This window comes from Oxyura jamaicensis, chromosome 1 (assembly GCF_011077185.1).
Source record: "Oxyura jamaicensis isolate SHBP4307 breed ruddy duck chromosome 1, BPBGC_Ojam_1.0, whole genome shotgun sequence".
Classification (NCBI taxonomy): domain Eukaryota; kingdom Metazoa; phylum Chordata; class Aves; order Anseriformes; family Anatidae; genus Oxyura; species Oxyura jamaicensis.
This window is the reverse complement of record NC_048893.1, coordinates 81,139,709-81,160,859: the sequence shown is the minus strand read 5'-3', so window position 1 is coordinate 81,160,859 and position 21,151 is coordinate 81,139,709. Positions and strand designations below refer to the sequence as shown.

General features: G+C 47.9%; 2 protein-coding genes across 6 annotated transcripts; one reads left to right on the top strand and one right to left on the bottom strand.

Moving 5' to 3' along the window:
• Positions 1 to 6,884: 6,884 nt before the first annotated feature.
• On the bottom strand, positions 6,885 to 17,620 carry LPAR5 (lysophosphatidic acid receptor 5). 5 transcript variants are annotated; one of them, XM_035315474.1, is made up of 3 exons: positions 16,049 to 16,554; positions 15,211 to 15,531; positions 6,885 to 8,505 (listed from the first exon to the last, which is right to left on the bottom strand). In XM_035315474.1, exon 3 carries the CDS (start codon positions 8,212 to 8,214, stop codon positions 7,075 to 7,077), a length of 1,140 nt encoding a protein of 379 aa, XP_035171365.1. In that variant the 5' UTR covers positions 8,215 to 8,505; positions 15,211 to 15,531; positions 16,049 to 16,554; the 3' UTR covers positions 6,885 to 7,074. The 5 variants fall into 5 exon arrangements, with proteins under 5 accessions (XP_035171365.1, XP_035171366.1, XP_035171370.1 ...); XM_035315475.1 differs by having other exon boundaries at positions 15,211 to 15,474; XM_035315479.1 differs by lacking the exons at positions 15,211 to 15,531; positions 16,049 to 16,554 and adding an exon at positions 17,532 to 17,620.
• On the top strand, positions 9,550 to 21,027 carry LOC118160650 (protein Wnt-4-like). Its single transcript, XM_035315506.1, has 6 exons — positions 9,550 to 9,589; positions 11,512 to 11,587; positions 18,561 to 18,799; positions 19,569 to 19,700; positions 19,868 to 20,010; positions 20,352 to 21,027. The coding sequence occupies exons 1-6, from the start codon at positions 9,550 to 9,552 to the stop codon at positions 20,817 to 20,819; spliced, it is 1,098 nt and encodes a 365-aa protein (XP_035171397.1). The 3' UTR covers positions 20,820 to 21,027.
• The last annotated feature ends 124 nt before the right edge of the window (positions 21,028 to 21,151 follow it).

Below are 21,151 nucleotides of genomic sequence, written 5' to 3'. Positions count from 1 at the left end.
GCCAAGCTGTTCCTGGAAACCACTGCTCTTTTGACCCTTCTTGTAACAGCTCTCAGCTTGAGACTTTGGAGTTTGAATTGCAGAATTGCTTGTGTCTTGCATTTGTGAATGAAATCAGTAGGAGCTGCATGGAAAACGTACACATGCTATGTGGCACTCTGAAAAGTGACATCTGAGGTAATTCAGAACATACGTATTAGCCACAACATTTCCTGCCTATAAATTAGTAGTAATACCGTACTGGCTTACGGGCCTCTTGTGGAGGAAGTTCATTCAAATTCATGAAGGCACTGGATGCCGTGAGGATAAACACTACAGAAAAGCACGAGAATGAGAAGATCGGTAGCCCTGTTTGCAGAGTGGCGTTCGGATATGTGCATTAAATAGCTCATAGCTTTGTGTACTGCATATGAGAAAAAGAAAAAAAAAAAAAAGAAAAAAAGAGCAAATAGCTACTTTTTTCTTCTTTCTGTGAGCAGTGTTCTTCCTACGCGGGGAACAAAGAAGGGACTTCGTGGAGAAAACAATCTGTCATTGTGTAACCAAGGACAACCGCGACACCTATGCACAAGGAGCCCACAAGGAGGAAACTAATTCTGGCATTTCTGAACCGAAAGTGCAGGGCTTTGAAACCTTCCTAGGAAGTGTTTTCCTTTCCTGCAGCACTCCCTAAGTGTGCGAATCCAGCGTTTGCTGGTCTGTGATTAGGTAAAATCCCCACGAAAGACACGGGCTTGTGTGATGGGCAAGATTACTCTGAAAGGCTTTTATTGGTGTTCCTTTTGTATTTTTCATCTCATACCGGGGTTTTGCTACGCTGACAACAAAATTAACTCCCCTTCTCGCTCTGCTCCCATTCCATCCCCGCGATAGAGGCACTCACACCTTCCCTTCCTTCCTTTTACAGCTTCTTCTCCTTATTGTCATCATTATTATTATTATTTTAATTGGCTTTTCCCTGAGGGCTGAGCGGGCTCAGGAGCGGGAGGCACCCCGCACATAACGCCGCGCCCTGCTGCGTGCTAAGGCCGGGCATTGCTGCAGCCCCGGCAAGGACCCGGGGACCCTCCGGGGAAACCCATCCCCGGGTCGAGCCCATCCCCGGGTCCCCCATCCAGGGGCCGCGGGGAGGCTCCGGGCACCCGCAGGGGGTCCCGCGGGACGGCCCCGGCAGCGCCGCCGCCGTGAGGCCGCCGGGGGCCGCTGTTGGCCGCGGAGAGCTGGGGCTGGGAGCCGGGAAGGCGGCGGCAGGGCCGGGGGGCTGCGGGCTGCTGCCACCCCCCCGTGTTTTTCCTGACACCCCGCGAGCGTGTGCACGCGTGGGTGGGCGCTGAGGGGTGCGTAATGCAATCGTAGAAAGGTTACTTGGGATTTGGGAAGTCTTTTGTGGTTTCAGATTAAAAGGAAGAAAAAACACCAAAACACGAAAAAAAACAACCACCCAACAGTAGGCGTTGGCCAAAAGTAAATTTCTCATCGCAAAATGTTAATTTTGGTGAAAGCGCCACCCCACGTTCAGCAAACTCTCGCTATGCCTTGATTCGGTGTTTCACCTACACAGGCACTCCAGACTCGTAGGAGGGCAAAGAAGGGGCCGGGACCCCGCAGGTGTCCGTCTGAAGCTGGGACAGGCTGTTCCCGGTGTCACGTCGTTCTCAGGGTTTGGTCCGGTCATCTGCGCTCATTCCTGATGCAGTGACAGGCTGCTTTGTATTGCTTTGTAGCTGATGCCTTTACTTTTTTACTTTTTTTTTTTTTTTTTTTTGTAAACCTCACAGAAGAGGTCTTTCATCATCACTTTGTGGTGGAAAGTTTGATCCTTCCTCTTGGAGGAAAGTGCTTTCTTGTTCCCTTGCATTTCAGGGACTGAAGTGGAGAATGACTGCCTGGACTGCCTGCTCTTCAGAGGCAAGCACTTGCAGAGCAAGGAGGTGTTACAGCTTACAAAGAAGGCTAGCTCACCATTCCCTTGTCACTGTAACTACCTGAGTTAAATAGGTTAAAGCATGGATCACCATGCTGGGCTTTAGCACATCCATTCCAATTATCCTCTGATAAATCTAGCAGCATAGCAAGTTTTTCAATGGTACTGTGCTATTTTTTCTCATCTCGTCTGGAAGCCCTAAGAGACCATTATCCCATTGGGCAAGATGCTGGGCAAGGCAAACAAACCATGATCCATGCTCAAAGATCTCTTGCACTGTTCGAGAAGAGACAGCGGATGACATGGAAATGTGGGAAAACACATGGAAAGCCTGAGATGGTTTCGGTCAGCAGGGTGTACAGTGGAATCAGCACAGCAGTGGCCGGGCCTCTGCTGAGATTCTGTTAGCATTGCAGAATATACAAATTTTAAAGAAAGGCTTCAAAAGAAATTAATGAAACACGAGGCTTAGACTAACTAGTGATTCTCAGCTGCAGAGACAAGGGCTACAGCTGCAGCTGGAAGTCAGTCAGGATGTCAGCAGAGTATGATCCAAGCAAGAAAAACTTTAAGAGTAGGTGAAACTAAAGAAGCACCAGACACCACCAAATGTCACTATACAATGAAGCCTTTAACCAGGATTTGGTAGGGTTTGTTGGTGTGGTGAGGGTTTCTCTTTAACACTTCTCTGTGCAACACTGAAAAATGCTTGGGATACCAAATCAGCATCTAAAACACAGGATCATAAAATTATTTAGATTGGAAGGACCTCTGGAGGCCAACTGTTTCAACTCCCAGAGACCGGAGTGTTGGGGGAGAGTACTCAAGCCCAGTGCAGGGACAGCTTAAATTGTCAAGGACATTAGTAATACGACATATGTATTTTGTTGGAGGAATACACCAGGTGGTGGGAGGCACACAGCTGGTATGTGGTGGAAAGAATAAAAAGCAGTAATAAAACAATTTTAGGATTAAGTCTGGCTTTTTTTTTTTTTTTTTTTTTTTTTCAAGTGGACTTGCAGAACCCAGATTGTCTGTGGATTTCTAGAAAGTACAAAATTAATTTAGGATCATGATTAACAGTAATAACAATATGTTTCTAAATTGTCCAAACAGGGAGCCATTTCAAAAAGTGGATGTCTGTTGTGGAAATTAAAAGACTTGAAATCTTCATGTACTTAAGACTTTTGGAGATAACCCGTCTGATTCACACAGAATAAGCATTCTGTGCTCATTTGCTATCTCTCTGACCTTTCACTTGTTTAGTCTTACTTGATAAGAAGACATTCATTTTATGTGCACATCTGCAAATGACACAAAGTGCAGGAGAGTAATGAATGGCATCTTTTTTTTTTTTTTTTTTTTTTTTTTCACCTGACGTACTTAGCAAGAATGCTTTTTAAAGAATTATTGCAATAGGACATAAAGGGTCGCTTACATAGGTTGAAAAGGCTCTGGTGAACTTTCCCATTTAAGTTTTCTTTCCTGAATACCTTTGCCTCATGGGTTTTGTTTGTTTCTGCTGTTTTAAACACATGCTTTATAGTTGTTCTGTTTCGTGGCAATCAGTATTGTGTCAAAAGCTTTTTTTAAATAGGTGAAATGGGTACCATCATACCCTAGGTCTTTTAGATTTGTTTGTTTTATATGTACTCATTAAGTAGACGTTATAAAGCAATATAGAGGTAGTGACTCATTTCCCTGGAAGACAGTACATGCATGTTCTCTTACTTATCACCCCATGATGGAATAAAAACTTCAGGCAAACAAAGGCAAAAATGCAGAAAAAAAAAAGAATACCTAGCTAACACTCATTCTCTCTGGCAGAGAATAATAACCAAATTCCCCTGCAGAATCCAAAGTGATTAAAGTTGACTAGAATTCTCAAAAATGAAACAAAACTCATGCAACCTAGAAATGGTTTAAAACCCAGAAGACAAAAGCCAGCAACCTACACTGGGCACCTGGGCACACCATTGACTATATATAACAATAATGGAAAGCCTTTAGAAACCCAGATTCAGAAACTTTCCCACTGCACGTAGTGTGGCCAGCAACACTCTTTATTGCTAAGTTGTTTGATGAGTTCCATTAAGAGATCAGCTTTTCAGTTATTTATAATTTTGTCAAAATATTTGAGCTAAAATTTCCTCTGCTGGAGGTGGTATATTTATAAAATGTTCCAGGTAAAAATAGTTTAGCTATTTTTAAGAATAAAACTACAAGAAAAGATGATGTTTTCTCATGTTCTTTTTGAGAAGCTCTGTGTTTTGGGAGCATGCTTTAACTCTGGCAGAGGAGCAGCTTCTTTCGGAGGAGTGGTGTTTGCCTGACAGATTCATTCATATTTGGCAAACTTGCAGGCCCTTGAACGATCCCTGTTCACCCCAGCTCTGGGGAGTTTGGTGCTTCTGTGAGGAGGACAGCAGCAGAACTATGCCCTGGAGGCACCTGTGCAAGGATGGTGCACTGCATCCATCCCAGAGGTCTCCTGTGTTACCAGGAATGTGCACTGATGTCCAGGGAGCACCATCCTTCGTGCTTTTCCTTATGCTTCCCATATACAGGGTGCTATTAGCATGAGAGCAGTCAGAGACACCTTCCCTCTGGTGATTCTGGGGAGAGCTCCTGAAAAGCTCTGCTGGGAGCCTCAGGCAGGGAGGCTGGAGCTCTTGTCCTGAGGTGCTTTTAAACTCGTGCTCTTGCCCAGGGCTCCTGCCTGAGCTGCGATTGCAGCCTTGCTCGTGCCTGGCCATGTACCGTGCTGATCCAGACCCATGGATAGGCTCCCTGGCTTGACCCAAGACCTGCTTTGTCACTGTGGACTTCTCTGCCAGTCACCAGCCTGTGTCTGGCCCTGGTGACTGCCTCCAGACCGGTCCCAAAGCTGACTCACTGACTCGGCTTTCTGGTGCGACCTTGGACTTGCCTCGTCACCATGGGCAATCTGACAACCTGGATACTCAGCTGAGCTCAGCTGCTATCATCGTACACGCCCTGCACACCTCGCCTGGGTGCTGTGCCACGGGGCCTTTGCTGGTGAGGCCCGGTCCTCTGCCTGAGGTCCTGCCACACCGGGCTGGCAGCTGCCTTCCTCTGGGAGCAGCCAGCCCTTGATGTTCCCTTCCACCTGCTGAGGGCGGGGAGCTGGGGCTTCCAGAGCTCCCTTCCCACACAAATCTTTCTGTGAATCTGCAGTGATGATCTAGCCAAGCTAAAAGGAAAGAAAAAGTCAGCTTCCCTAGGCAGGGTAGGAAATGTAGCAGCAAAGCCCCTGTATTGATGCTTGGGTGCATGGTGATCTCTGGAAGGGAGAAAGAATGAGAAGAGAGACAAGGAAATTTGCTGTAATACCACTCCACTACCCCATAAATCCCAGAACAAAGGAGTAAAATCACACCTACCAGAAGATAAGCACGCAGGCCTCTAGAGCTACACTGTGATTCACATTCACATGGCAGTCCTCAATTTTGAAAACAAAAGTACCTGCTGCCCCTCTAGCCCTCCTCCATCTCTCTCACTTCATCTCTCAGACACCATTAAATGTCCTTCATCTGCAGACATATTTCCGGGCTAGCTTTTTGGTGATGCATGTGATGAGAAAGGGAGTGTAGCTGACTTGCCCAGGACATATGTCTCCCAGGTCAACCTGTGACATAAGTGTCTCTCCGTGGAGAGGCTCAGCATCTAGACTTGTTTCTGGAGTCACCTGTAGTAACAAGGGAGATTGAAAAGCGGGATCTAAGTCTCTCTGTCTCCTAAACTGTATTGTAACATGAAATCTTGATGCCTCGCAATAGCTTTTTTCCCCCAGTACTCACAAGGTAGGGATTTGAAATGTGTCATTGCTAATTCAGAAGGTAGTCTAAGAACATGGACTTTACCCCAAACAACATTTCTCATCAACTTCCCTTGCCATTCCTTCAACTCTTTCAAAAAACAAAAACAAACAAACAAACAAACAAAAAACAACCAACCATATGTACTGTAATGGACCCACTCTGGGATGACCTGGGTCCTGCTGGAATCCAAAGAGAGGCTCAGCTGCAGTGCAAGTAGGAAGGTAACCCTTGGTTACTAGCAGGAGTGAATAACTGGTTGGTTGGTGGGCTTTTTTTGGCATTACTGGTGCACAGCTGCATCTCTCGCTTCTGGGCAGATTTATAGGGCTTTAGCATACAGTGCAGTCTGGAAAGCTTGTACAAACAGTGCAAGCAAATGTATTTCACTGTGGTCTCATTCTGTGACATCATTTCGCTTTGACAGTGAAAATCACCCAGAGCTGAAATCAATCAGCCTGAGGCCAAGTGACAAGAACGTGCAAAGCACTAGCGTCAGTGTGATCTTCAGAAATGACCATGGTATTGGTATTCTCTCTCTTTTTTTTTTTTTTTTTTTTTTTTTTTCTGGGGCCATTATGAATGCTGAGTGTATTCTCAAGTATGCTAGTGTTTCCCAAGCTGTTTAGCTTCATGTAAATGTACAGCCATTGTGCTGCATATGTGTGTGTACAGCTGCACAAGCACATTTAATGTACCTCCTAAACGTGGTTTTGCTAAGGTCTATGACTTGCTTTACAATTAGTAACTTATTTTCTGTAAGAGTACTAAATACTCAGCTATTCTCTTTGACTCCAACAATAGTTGCTAAATGCTTCAACTCTTTTGGAAAATTAAGACATTTATTTAGGTGCCCCAAGCTGGACTGGAGACTGAATCTGAGGCATCTAAAAAACAAGAAAACAAAACAAAACCCTTCCCTCAATATTTACTAATAAATTCACTCTGTCAGCAATGTGTTCTGATTATTATCAAAATCGCTTAACGTTACAGTGCATCAAGGAGGTGCTCAGGCAGTTAGATCAACTTATCACAGGAACCAGACCTAGACACAGCAGACTTTTTTCAAGTACTTGTTCCCCACTATGTTTCCTGTACCAACAGAGTCAGGTGGGACCATGTCACCAATGTATCTGTTTATTCAAAAACAACCTTTCATCCTTCAGCTTTGAATCATCACATTCACCCACATACAGCTTGCTGTGCTCCCTCAAACAGTTTGCTGAGTTACCTTGGGCTGCCTTCCACAGTCTCACTGTAATTATTGAATGGGCCACTCTGCAACTCAGTAATGCTATGACCTTTCTGTGATTATATTTCTGAGTCCTCAATAAGGTCATTCAAAAACACTGCAGTAGGAAGAGTTGGCAAAGATTCATTGGGACAGATAACATTTTTAGATGGGAACTGTTTTGTTTTTGTGGCAGCATGGTTTTGGGTTGACTTTTGCTCCACAACCTGACTCTTAAGCATCCCTGTATCTGAGTCCCAGGTTTGTCCCTGTCGCAGTTTCTTAAAGGTGTTACGGAAACCTTCAGTGCTAAAGTAGTAGATCAGGGGATCCAGTGTGCAGTTCATACTAGCCAACAGCATTGTCCTGATTAACACATCGCGCACAGAGGTCTGTGTTTCTGGTCGTACATTAATCACCTTGGCCTTTAGCAACCCGTATACTGCCAGGGTAGTGTTGTAGGGCACAAAGCAGATGATGAAGATGACCAGGTTGACCACAAGGAGACGGACAGTCTTCTGCTGTCGCAGGGTCTTTGTCTGTCTGGCTTGACAGAGTTCCCGAAAGATCTGAATTGAGCAGTAAGTCACAGAGCTCAGAGGCAGGAGAAAACCCAGGATTTCAGCCAGGACAACTAGGGGGAAGAGGTTGTTCTGCCACAGGTTGTCACTAAAGCTTTCAAAGCACAGGTATGTGGTCTGATTCTCTGACACACAGCGGTTTTGCTTGTGGTATATAGCTGTGGGGATGGAGCCCATGAGAATCACTACCCAGACAATGAGGCACAGGAGCCTGGCCACCTTGGGACGCCGCAGATGCCGCCAGCGAAGCGGATGGACAATGGCAACATAGCGATCCAGGTTGATGCACATGAGGAAGATGCAGCTACCATACATGTTGATCTGGAAGACAGAGCCAGAGACCTGGCACAGGATCTCACCAAAGGGCCACTCGTGGTTGGAATAGTAGTAGAGTCGCAGTGGCAGAGGGAGTGTGAAGGTGAGGTCGCTCACAGCCAGGTTGAACATGTAGATCATCACTACGGACTTCAGGCGCAGGCAGCGAACAAGTATCCACAGAGCCACCACATTCAGTACCAAACCTGTAATGAATATCACAACGTAGCCAGGCAGGAGGAGGTAGTGCTGGTATTTGTAATCCTTGCACATCTGAGATGAGTTGTCAGCTAACATGCCCAGGGATGAGGGGAGGATCTCCATGAGATGGCTGAGACAGATGGTGAGATAAGAAGGCCCAAAGAAAAGCACCAAGCAAAGTCATTCCCTTCAAGGAAGCTCTGGGTAGGGCATTCCCCTCATCTGCAGCTGGGAGGTAGATGGGCACATCTCTCTCTCTTGACTGGCACTGCTTTGGATTGTTGGTCAATGGTCATCAGGCAGGGATGGTAATGTAGTCAGCTTCTGCCTCTAGTTCATCTACTCTTTCCAGTCATTACGGGGATGTTGATGTGATGAAAGGTCATTGCCAGTCACTCAATGTCAGCACAATTCCTAGGCAGAGCAGAAAACCAAGAAGTAAGAGTTCAAGTTAGAAGGGGAAATCTCTTGAAAGGTCAAAATCCCACTGTGGTGGCAGAAGCCGTAAAGAAATTCGTAAAGAAATTGAAAGGTGAAGAAAAATGTACAGTAGAAAAGTAAGTGGTTAAACAGCAGAGGAAGCCAGAACACAGAAAAGGTAACTGTTGTGCAGAATATGCACATGTCCCAGAAAATACGCATTGTTTTGATCACTGCTGTGAGCACATGCATACAAGAAAGGGACAACATAAGAGCACACAGAGAAAGTAGTTAAGGCAGCTTGGGGTGGGGGGAAAGGAGAGAAATAGAGAAAGAAAGAGAGAAATAGAGAAAGGTTGGTTGGTTGGTTGGTTGGTTGGTTGGTTGGTTGGAAGGAAGGAAGGAAGGAAGGAAGGAAGGAAGGAAGGAAGGGAGGAAGGAAGGAAGGAAGGAAGGAAGAGAGCAAGCATTTTGAAGCAAAAATGCTGGCTGGAAGAACTTAGAAGAGAATAAAAACTGCATGATAGTTTTGTATCAGAGAAACAGAACTTTGTACACCATTGCAGATAAAAAGAATGACACTACAATTAGACTTGACTCCACCCTAGCTCCCTTTTGCAGGTGAAACAACCCATAAAAGCCTGAGTCCCAGCTAAGGGCTGGACCAGATTGGATAAACTTCAATGGATAGATGTGGTGGACCAAGGATATCTTCTAGAATCTGACTTGTTTTTTCTGGAGATTTGAGTGCAAACGAGACTAGAGCATCCATCTCAGCTCCTTCCTCAGCATTTATAAGACAGAATAACAGGGCTTATTTGGTGGTAGAAATGACTGGGCCTCAATTTCTCTATGAAATTTTAGCTAAGCACAAGGAAAGAGAGGATTTATGTTACAGTAGCTGAATTTCCTTGAGCAGCTTACATTCACACAGTTCCTGCTCCAGCTCCTTCTGGTGTGCTCTCTTGCATGGTATAAGTGGTGCCTATTGCAATTGCATGTCCTCGGATCACTTTCCTGCTTACAACACCATGAAGTATGAAGCAGTCCATGTCCCACAGGCACATAGAACGCCCAGGTAAAGAAGGAACACAGTAAAGAAGGAATCCATGGGATTAATGCAGACAAACATGTCCATGACTCATAAGTAGTGTGAGGCTGGTAACCACTCTAGATTCTAGTGGTAGCACTGCCCTGACAAACACTGGTCAACTAGAGTAAGTCCAGTGGAAGGCCACCAAAAAGATCTGGGGGCTGGAACTTTTGTCCAGTGAAGAGATGCTAAGGGAACTGTGCTAATTCAACTGAGAGAAGAGAAGGCTCCAAGAGATGTAATAGCAGACTCCCCATACCAGCAGGAAAAAAGAGAAAAAAATTGCCCAAGTTGGATATTACTGTAAGAGGAAGCTACTCAGCAACTTGACAGGCATGTCAGACCTTCTGGATGGCGTTGCTGCACAGGTCTAGAGAGAGTATCTATTAAAAACAGAGGAAGTGCATGCTGATTTCATAGGTGGGAACTGAGTCAACAGGCTCATTGTGGTGACTATATATTAGACAATGAAAGTGGAACTCAGCTGTGAGAGAATGGGGATAAAGAGCAGAGAGTAATCAATTCGCCCATCCTTTTGCATCATTGGGAAGGTCCACCACCAAGCCAGTTTTCTTACAGAAACTTCTACTGGTTTGTCAGGATACATTTGAATGGCTTTCCTCCTTCTTTAAAAATGAATGACAACTTTGTGTGAAGACTTGCTTAAATTTAAAGTATAGAATAATCCAGCAAGACAAACTGGGGGTGTTCAAAGAAACGTTGGACCTGGTGCTTAGGGACATGGTCTAGTGGGTGACATTGGTAGTAGGGTGATGGTTAGACCGGATGATCTTGAAGGTCTTTTCCATCTCAACGATTCTATGATTCTATGATTCTAAGAATGTTGTTGGTTTCAAGTGAAATGATTAGATGCCTCTAAACCAGAAACCACAGGGAGATAAGCCAGCTTTTGCTACAGACAAAACCCTGCAATGACTCCAGATTGAACAGATTGGAGGGTACCTTCATCTTGACTGAGACAAATTGAGTGAGACTCAGGCTCTGTGAGAAAACATGACCTGCTCCAACACATGCCCAGACCATCCGGCTGTCAGATGAAGGTGACTTGTCTAGATAGACAGCCTATTTTTGTCAGTTGGTATTTAATAAACACCTCTAGAGAATACAATCTGTAAGTATGGTCCATACTGTGTGAGAGCAGTGGTTTATCTACAACTAATACTTTAGCTCAGATTATGGATGATGAAGCAATAATGTAAGAACAGTGCAATTTTGCAGCGATACTCCTTCAGGTTCTCTTTCTGTTTCCAACAAACTGTAGCCCAGGGATTTCCTGAGCCAGAGGTGACATATTTATATTTAATAGTCCTCAGGGATCTTTTATTATTTTTTTCCAGGTGCTTTTTGAATCCATATAAAATTTACCATCTACAACATCCAGTGACAGCAGTGCCAAGGATTTCCAAAGTTTAATTGCATCTCATGCAAAGAACCATCTCCTTGTACCCACTTTAAATCACCACCAGCTAGATTCAGTTCCTAGTTTTAGTACTGGAAGAGACAGTGGAATAAAACATTCCTATTCACTTTCACCTTATCATTGATGATTTAATAAACTTCTACCATACTTCCCCTCAGCAACTTTTTTTTTTTTATTATTATTTTTATTTTTTTGAGGCTAAAGAGTCTTAGCTTCTTAGTTGCTCCTCTGTTCTGAGGATCCGTTCTGTGATTTGAATGTCCTTGTTGCCCATTCTCAGAACTTTTCCTCTTCTACAGCCTTTGTAAGCCTTGTGGTGAGGGGCTCAAACTGCACAGATGGAGTGTTGAAGATATGTATGCACTGAGCTGAGTAGGCATAGGACTCATTCACAAGGAGTAATGGTTGGTTCAGATTGTTTTTTTCTCATCACTTAGCTAGATGAAATTTCAGCTGTTATTTTAAGGCCAGTCACTCACTCTTTTTCTAATCTCTGCAGTTCTTCTCAGCCTTCTCATCTTTTCTAACTTGAATAATTTTATGTCTCCAACAGATTTGTTTTTTCATTATTCATACTTCATGAATAAATCAAACAGCCCAAGCCCCAGCATGGGTGTCTTATAACTCCATTGCAAAAACTGACCATCTACCATAATTCTCTGTCCTGTCTCGTACCAACTTTTTATCCAAATAGGAACCTTTTCTCTAAATTTTTTTAAGCACCGTTCATGAGAGCCCTTTTGGAAAGCCTTTTGGAAACCCACACAGGCCACTGTTCATGTGCTTGTTGACTCCTTCAAAGTATTCCAGTAGGACGGTGAGGCACAGCATCCCTTTACAAAAGCCATGTTGACTCTTCCCCAGTAATTAGATGTGACTGCATGCCAATTGATTTTTCCCCTTTTTCTATTGCTTCTACTAATTGTGTTCAGCACAGATATCAGGCTCCCTGGTGTAAAATCTCCCAAAAGCCTTTCCTCAAACTGTGCCTGTTAGTGAGCACCACAGAGAGTCACTTCTTTCATACTTAAGTTGTTTTAGGACCACTGGGATAAGAGCCAGAGATTTAATAAGTGCTTACTTAATCTTGCTGCTTTATAACCCTTCATAACAGCATTTTCATCAGAGACAGTCCTTTGATGAATTTCCCCTTAAAGATTGTTTCTGCTGTGGAAATCTTCCAGACTTTCCTGACATGAACACTGGGGCAATAAATCTGTTTAATTTTCTACTCACCTTCACCTTTTCCTTTTTCTGAGTGGTCTTTCCTTATGTATTAGCCCTTAAGCCTCTGAGACACCAGATAACAGAGTTCTGAACTGGTAGCAAAGATCACTGAGCGTGAAAAATAAACTTGTTTGTTTGTTTGTTTGTTTTTCCAGGTGAATTGGTTTCTTTTTTGTGGGTGGATGGAAACGCAGAAGCAAGAATCCTTGAGCTGAGCTTCACTAGAGACTGTAGATGGTGTTATTAAAAATAAGGTGATAGTCTCAAATCTGATGTAATAGATACTGTAATAGAGATGTCAGAGACCCGACTTAAGACGTGTGTGCACAGTCTTTGGAAAGAGGAAGCTGTGGGAGCAGAGCACTTCTCTGCAGAGCTCTGAAGGTACAGTTTTGACTGCTCACTGCTGACAAGTAAATCTGATAAAGCAGGCTGGTAGCAGGGCGGCAGAAGGGCTGAAACTGGTTCAGTTATCCATGTCAGTTAATGTTCAAAAGCCACAGGCAGCATTCACTCTACAAAAAAGCTGCTGAGAGATCTCAAGCCATCAGCTGTGTGTACACAGGGAATGGTACCACAACTTGAACTAGCAATAGAAGAAGAGCAACCAAATAGGTATTTTGACTCCAATGTTCTTCTACAGAAACAATATTTCTTGTGATGAGATGCTGTTGAAATCCTGAAGGAACTTCCTATTTGGCAACTGACTTTAAGTGGCCCATGAGGAGGAGTAAGCATTGTTTACCTTTCAGTGTAGATCAGTACGAATCCTGAAAGGCCTTCTCCCCAGCGGAGACAGAAAAGAGTAACTCAAACTGCAGATGCCACCAAAGCAGATACCTCTTCCTGTCATAGTTTCAGGCAGAAATTGAATTTGTTGCTGTTCTTGCTCCGGGAAGGGGACAGGAGGAACAACATGGACGTGTGCGTGTACACACACACTAAGCAAATTCTGCAAGGGAGAAGGAGATGAAGAAACTAAAACGAAGAGAAGGCAGTGGCAAAGGAGGAAGAGGTGCTGGTAGAGGTGTGAAATGGAGGCAATGTTGACTGCTGATAACGTGTGAGGGGAGAGAAGAACACGATGCTGGTAATCAACCTGAAAACTAGTTAAAGAGAACATGTCACACTCTCTTCCCACATACACCCTCCTGAGACCACCCTGCATGGACTACAGCCAGCCACGTGCCTCCTCCATGGGCTTAGCAAGATGCCCAAGGGCCCTTGCAGGTAGGGGGTGCTACTGATGGTCTCATGGCACCAGCAGGGGACAAGCCACAGGTCAGGCCCAAGGTGAGCACTTCTCACCAGAGGCAGAAAAAGAGCTGCTAGCCAAGCAGATCCCACAGGACATGCCAAATCTGTGGGACTTTGATTTTTCATTTTGGAGGGTGTGAAACCATAGCTGTACTTCCTTACAGGGGTTTAAACAGGCAGGCCTTGGGATGAGATGATATGAGATGAGATATGAGATGAGTTGAGATCTCTCTGCCTAGTCTTAGGCATCTTCTCATAATACCTTACCTGAGCCACTGCTGCCTAGCACCACAAAGATTATGAATGACCACAGCATAGTAGGACACAAGCTTGTCATAGAATGGTTTAGGTATGAAGAGACCTTAAAAGATCATCTCGTCTAATCCCCCTGCCATGGGCAGGGACACCTTCCACCACACCAGGTTGCTCAAAGCCTCATCCAACCTGGTCTTGAACACTTGCAGGGATGGGGCATCCACAACCTCTTTGGACAACCTGTTCCAGTGTATTGCCACCCTCATCATGAAAAGTTACATCTTTATATCCAATCTAAGTTCACCCTTTTTCAATTTAAAACTGTTGCTCCTTGTCCTATCACTGCAAGTCCTGGTAAAAAGTCTTCCTCTGTCTTTCTTGTAACTCTCCTTTATGTTTTGAAAGGCTGTCTCCCTGAGGCCTTGTCTTCTCCAGTCTGAACAACCCCCAGCGGTCTCAGCCTCTCTTCATAGGAGAGGTGCTCCAGCCCTCTGATCACCTTTGCGGCTCTCCTCTGGACTTGGTCTAACAGATCCATGTATTTCTTATGTTGGGGGCCCCAGAGCTGGATGCAGACCTCCATACTTCTGAGAGCAGAGTAGAGTTATGCATGGGGCAGGGAAATGAGGAAAAAAAAAAAAAAAAGAGAGCTAGAAAAGTCTTGCCAAGCATGCCACAGAGTAAGTGTTTCTGAGAGTGACTTGTCATTTAATCTCTAGTGCACTCTGGGGTTGCCTGTAGATGCAGGAAGAAAGCACAGCATCAGGTAGCAAATGAGCAGAGCAGTGCCAATGAGAACACAAACTGCACAAGCTGGCTTAGTAGATCTGACACCAAAAGGAAATAACAAGGAGTGTACCAGACCACAGCATAAAAAAAAAACACAACAGTTTTGTTTTAGAAATTGCAGGTACATTTTTTTTTTGTAAATGTGGATAATTTTTACTCAACGTAGGTGATATTTAAATCCCACTTTTCACCTTTATTTCTAAACATGAAATTAGATTACCGTGGTAATTAGAACCATGAAAGCTAAAGCTTGAGACTTGGGATATCTTTTTTTTAATGAAGTGTATGGCATCAGGGCTCACACCTCTGTATATAACTCACAAGGTCTGATCACACTAGTACTGCCTGCTCCCTAGAGGTAGTACCCATGCTCACCTCATAAGGGCCCCATGGAAGAGGACTTCCACTGTGGGCACCATGTCAAGCAAGCTGTGCAAGCTGCTGACACTCTTAGTATCACAGGACCCCAAAGAAAGACCGTGTTTGAATGCACACTGAGATTTGCCGTGCAATTCTCAATTCAGTGGGTGACTGAAGAGGCATTAGGGGGTTCTCTGGTGCCCTATGATCAGTCGTGGTAGCACATGCCCAACAATCCCAGATCATCCCGCCCGTGAGCTGCTTCTGTCTCACTTACCTCTCTGCTGGTGAAGAGCTGAGGGTGCATGAGAGTTTGCTGTCTGCTCACTGCAGAGATTTCAGTTCATTCACCAGGGCTGCCAGTGGCTTGAATTACAACAGAACCAAGCAGGCTGTCTGTCTACTTGCTTATCCAAATCACGTCCGTCCCCACCACCGTGGCTGGTTCTATATCTGTCAAGCTGCAGTTCATGTCCCCTCCTTTCTCACTTCCTGATGCACTGGCCACAAAGCATGAACTTTGCTATTTGAAGCTGATAAGCTAAAACACATTCTATGACAGCAAATGCAATTGTGAAAGACGCAATACTCAGGTGCACTAGAAACAGAGGAGGCATGCCCTCAGTCACAGTGCCAAATATTCGTTCATCTTTGCCCCCACGAATACGCAGCCAACCCCACAGCTCAATTTTCCACGGGGAAAATTAAAACCTCCCCTTCCCCAAAATATTGCCAAACGGAAGTTAGAAGTGAAATATGGGAAGTGAGAGCTCGTGTGTGCACATAAAGGTTTTAATCACCAGGGAACACAGTGTCTGGGTGTCTTGTTGGTCCCATGGGGGGGCACTTTGGGGCAGATGCCCTGCCCAGGGGCCCAGCTTCACACTGCTGGCAAGCGTCAGGGACCCAAAATAACCAAGCTCTTGAAGGGGTGTCAGTGCCTGCAGCAGGCAAAGGCACGTTTGCCACAAGTGTCATCCCTGTTGTTAGAGGCATGGTGCTATGAGACCTAGCATTGCCAGGGAGGGCTGGGAGGGGGTCTGCCCTTCTGCAGAGTCTGTCTGGCACTCTGCTGCTTCCTGAGGTCCTGTTTCTGCTTGGTGGTCCCAGCATACCTGGAAGAAGACGGGGATCATGGGAACGCTCCTATCCCGACCATCGTCCTTCCCCAGGAGAGCTGCTGCCTTCTGCCCCAGATGAAGGTCTCCTGCTCATGGGCTCCCAGCTCCTCCGCCTGCTGGCTGTCACGGCGTATGTTTGACTTTCTCACTCCCTGTGTCCCTTGTTCTGCCTCATTCAGGGAGTGACACGATGAGGGATATATCTTCCTGCTGCTCGTAAATCCTTGGAGGGTACAATAGCACCCGAACTGCTGATTTCACTCTGCTTTGCTTCAGTGCCTCTCTCTTTTAACCAGTCCCCCTTTCTCACTTCCTAGTTGCTGGGATCTTTGTTCTCATGGCTCTTTGTGATTTTTTTTTTTTTCCCCAGTTCCTGCCAAGTCTCTTGTACCATGAAAGACATGCAAATATATTGAGGAGCGGGGGCTTCACCCTTTGCAAAAAGAATCCCTAAAAACCTCAGAGGGGCCTTTCCCCTCCCCTGAGCCTCTCGCTGCCTTCCTCCCGCAGCCTGGCAGCCCTGCCTTTACCTCGTGTGTCAGAAGAGCTGCCCTGTGTGTCTGTGCCACCCCACTGCATCCCTCACACCTCGCTCCCCGGGTTCACTCACCTTGCTGGGTCTCAAAACCCCACAAACGACGCCCTGCCAGGTGGGCTCGTGCCCATGCCCCTCAGCTGCTGCCCCTCGGAGGTTCAGCTTGCAGCGACGAGCAGCGCAGCCCCCAGCACTCCCCACTGCTGCCTGAGTCGACAGCAGGTAAGACCAGATTGCTGGGGTGTGTGTCGGAGGCTACACCCTGGTGCTGCTGCAGATCCCAACATGCCCACTGCCGCACAGCACCGGCTCCAGAAAGCAGGAGCAAGGACCAAAGCGGAGCTAGGAGCTGGGAAGACAAGCAGAGGAATGGAAAGCCTGCTGCAGCAGAGCAGCTGCTCGGGTTTGGGAGGAAGGCTGATAAACCCCAACGCTTTTCAGACCTCGTGCAGGCAGATGTAGACAAGCACAGCGAAGGTCTTAACCTGCGCGCAGGCACACAGAGGAGGTGGAAGAACCGTAACAAGGCCAGAGCCACAGCGTTTCACTCTTTGATTGATTCAGAGAAGAAAAGCAGAAACCTCAGGGCTGAGTGAGGATTATTGCCTTGCAGAGACAGCAGACGGTACTTTCCAGGCCCAGAGAGGGAACAGCAGCCTTTGCTTTCAGGATGTTTCATGCAACGCACATCTCCCTCCGAGAAGAGGAGCAGCCACCATGTTACACCTTCCTGGGAGAAGGGCAGGGAAATTCCCTCCTGCCGTGGGGGAAGGCAGGGCCGAAGGGAGACCTAACATGGGGGGAAGGGGGTGTGGAAGGGGGACCTGCCAGGGAAAGAGTTAAGAGAAGCTGCTGGGCTGTGTCTGTTTGCTGTAGCTATGTGGTCTGCAGGGTAGGGAAGAAGAATGTCCAGCCTGGAGGAGGCAGATCTGGGAGCCTCACCAAGGACAGCAGCTGGGGAAAAGGCAGGCAGCAGGTCTTCCCCTCGCTGCCCCCATGGACTGTCACGGCAGGGAAAGCCTCTGGTTCCCCAGGGCTTGATGACTGCACTGAGGAGCTCATGTGTCTAGCAACAGCTGCCTGAGAGCTGTGAGGCTTTTCTTGCATGGAAAGCTCTGTGTGCTGCCAACGGGATCTCGGGCTGCTTCCTGCTGATGAAGTGAGTTGCCTGCAGAGGAAGACGACCAGATCACCCGCTTACAGGACATCAAAGACCAGGGCTCAGGCACTGATGCCATCCCCAGCTACCTATGATGGGTGCCCACCTCAGAGCCCTGGTTCAGAGCTCTCCCACAACACTGCCGGAGCTGTAGGGGATAGCACTGCATGAACGTGCTCCATCCAGCAGGTTTCTGTGGGCCACCAGGTCTCTGATGCTGACAGGCACAACAGGGTAGCCCATGGTTGTTGCCTGGGACCGGGGCTACCTCTTCTCTGTGAAGGGCTGTGCTGGAGCTGCTGTGAGCGCTGCTGCCTGGCACAGGCAGCAGGAGGTTGCTGGCAGGGATTTGGGTGGCTGCTGCTTTGTGGCTGAAGGTGGTGTTTGGCCAGGGACAGGATGGAGATGGTGTGGCTGTGCACGGTGCTGATCCTGATGCAGCATGTCCTTGCTGTGACCTGGCTGTAAGTATACTTTGCACTTATACTGTATAGGTTGAAAAGTCACCTGGGGAGGTGCTATTTGTGAAGAAAACGGGTGGCTCTTTGAGAAAGGGGTGGGAGAAGGAACATTGGCAACCCAAATGCAGCATTTGAGAAGGAGCATCTCTATGAGCATGAAGGGAGAGGGGCAGTGACGTGGAAGAGATGCAGGCAGGGGAGCAAGAATGTCCTATTTGCCACAGAGAAAAGGGTGCACATCCCCTTCCTTGCCCATTTTTCCTCTAAAATAGAGCTATAGAGGGCTAATCCTCTGCAGGCATGACCCTGTCTCCAGCCCACCTGTGACTGAGACTCTCTTCTGCCTTACAGGCGCCTGGCCAAGCAGACGTCCCTGCGGGGGGCCCTCAGGGACCCTGGTGTCTGCGCAGGTCTGACGGGGCTGGTGGAAGAGCAGATACGGGTTTGCCGTCGGCAGGTGGAAGCCATGGAGGCGGTGAAGCGAGGAGCGGAGCTGGCTGTAGAGGAGTGCCAGTACCAGTTTCACTCTCGCCGGTGGAACTGCTCCACCCTGCAGGGGCTGCAGGTCTTTGGCAAAGTTGCCATCCAAGGTCAGCAGGGGCAGGCAGAGCCAGAAGGGTTGGCATGGGGGTCCCCTTGGGGGGTTTTTGAACCCATGGGGGTTCAATATGCCAGTGGGTCCCCTTGGTGTGGCTTCCTTCACATGCTTATATAGCTGCTGACACAGCAATTTTGGAATGACATGCATGTGCTACTGCAAATACTAATATTCTACCTTAAATTTCATCATTTGGCCAGGCCTGGCTTTTAGGTCCCATCTGGAACACGCTGGGTATCAGCTCTGCAGATGTCAGATCTTGCCCCCAGCTCCTGCCACCAGCCCAGCCCCCAGGACTATCAGGTCAAATCACACTTTTTGGTTCAAGATCGCAGTCCCTTTTTGTTTCAGGCCACGGAAAAAGGATCTGCCTAACTCTCCAAAACCAATCAGCACAGATTTTGCACATGCTTGCACACGAGGACATATACAGGGAGCAATAAACAGGGTTTCTGTGGCTTCCCACCCCCAGGCTCCCCTTTCAGTTGCCTCTGGGCAGCATGGCTGCTGACTCCTCTCCATCAATAGGACATGAGGCCCAGGAGCTGGGGGTGCTGCAGGCTGGCTTCAGGCCTCAGGAACCACTGCACCGGGTGAACATCCTGATCATGATTTCTCCTAAGCACTCTTCATCTGAATGTATTGATCCTACGTGCAATAACAGCCTCCCTTCCCTGCTGCATCCCACCAATTCCTTCCCCCTCTCCATGCAGGAGAGCACTGAGCTGAGCAGACCTCTGCCATTTCTCACCCCGATGCAGGCACACGGGAATCCGCCTTCATCCACGCCATCTCCTCTGCGGGTGTTGCCTTTGCTGTGACTCGTGCCTGCAGCCGTGGGGAGCTGGAGAAGTGTGGCTGCGACCGCAAAATCCGAGGAGTCAGCCCTGAAGGTAATGGAGGAGGCCGGAAGCAGAGCTAAGGTGGCAGAGGCTGAGATCCATGGGGGAGGCCCTCACCAGGGGAAGTGAGACCTCCTTTTGTTTAACAGCCCTCAGCCCTTCTGGAGCTCCTCCCAGGGCCTCTCACTTTTCATCTCACGGCTGCTTTCCCTCTGCAGGCTTCCAGTGGTCAGGCTGCTCTGATAACCTGTCATATGGGATTGCCTTTTCTCAAGCCTTTGTAGACAATCCCGAGAGGAGCCGTGGCATCTCTTCCAGCCGAGCGCTCATGAACCTGCACAATAACGAGGCGGGGAGGAAGGTAAGGGCAGGAACAAGAGCTGGGAAGCAAGCCCAGCTTCTGGGGCTTTCTACTTGGCTGGGCAGAGCTTGCTCCAGCCCCTTATCCAGAGCAGCAGTTTGGGGCAGCCACAAGCTCACAAAGCAGGTCTGTGTCCTGCTGCCTTGCCTTGCTTTGCCTTGCTTTGCCTCCGTTTTTCTCCCCTTCCCTTCCCATCCCTCTGGCTGATCCTGCCACCAGCTGAACACCCCTTCCCAAAGGCCCCCGTGGGAAGGCTGTGAGGGAATGGCAGCTGCCAGGCACAGGGCATGTGCCCTGCATTGTGTCCCAGATCTGGCTGGCAGACACCTTCTGCTCCCCAGGCACTGCTGGCCCACATGAAGGTGGAGTGCAAGTGCCACGGCGTGTCAGGCTCCTGCGAGGTGCGTACATGCTGGAGGGTCATGCCTCCTTTCCGCGAGGTGGGCAACGTCCTGAAGGAGAAGTTTGAGGGGGCGACTGAGGTTCACCCACAGCGGGTCGGTTCCCGCAAGCTCCTGGTGCCCAAGAGCTCTCGCTTCAAGCCCTACACAGCTCATGACCTGGTCTACCTCTTGGCCAGCCCAGACTTCTGTGACCGGGACCCCCGGCGCGGGGTCTTCGGTACCTCTGGCCGCCAGTGCAACCGGACATCCCCAGCCATGGATGGCTGTGAGCTCCTGTGCTGCGGCAGGGGCTTCCACACCACGCAGGCCGAGGTGGTGGAGCGGTGCAGCTGCAAGTTTCGGTGGTGCTGCTCCGTCAAGTGCAAGCAGTGCCGGCACCGGGTGGAGGTGCACAGCTGCCGCTGAGGGGGCACCGGGGGGGTGGCCGGGGACTGAGCAGAAGACAGCCCAGGGAGAGGGCCACGGGGTGGGGGGAAGAAGGGTGGGTGTGGGGGAAACCTGTCTGGGTCTCTCTCTCCAGCCTTGTCAGGATTTTTGCAGTTTAAACTTGCTTTCCAGACGGAGGGGTGGAGGACACCTTAAACATTAGAAATAAAGCAGCTGCAATAGAAAGCAGAGTGTCTGTGTTAACTCTTTCCTCATGTGCCGTGTTTAGACCTGGAGGGTACCTGGCTCTGTTCGTTCCCTCCCACTGGGGGGAGACAAAGCTGGGGTGGAGGCTTTGTCCTCAGAGCCTT

What these genes read in the sequence shown, in the direction of transcription:
- LPAR5 (XM_035315479.1), bottom strand. Translation starts at nt 8,214, where the DNA reads ATGGAGATCCTCCCCTCATCCCTGGGCATGTTAGCTGACAACTCATCT.
- LOC118160650 (XM_035315506.1), top strand. Translation starts at nt 9,550, where the DNA reads ATGAAGCAGTCCATGTCCCACAGGCACATAGAACGCCCAG. An exon ending in CAGGCACATAGAACGCCCAG is followed by an intron (nt 9,590 to 11,511) that starts GTAAAGAAGGAA and finishes TGTTATTTTAAG; the next exon opens with GCCAGTCACTCACTCTTTTT. An exon ending in CCGAGGAGTCAGCCCTGAAG is followed by an intron (nt 19,701 to 19,867) that starts GTAATGGAGGAG and finishes TTCCCTCTGCAG; the next exon opens with GCTTCCAGTGGTCAGGCTGC.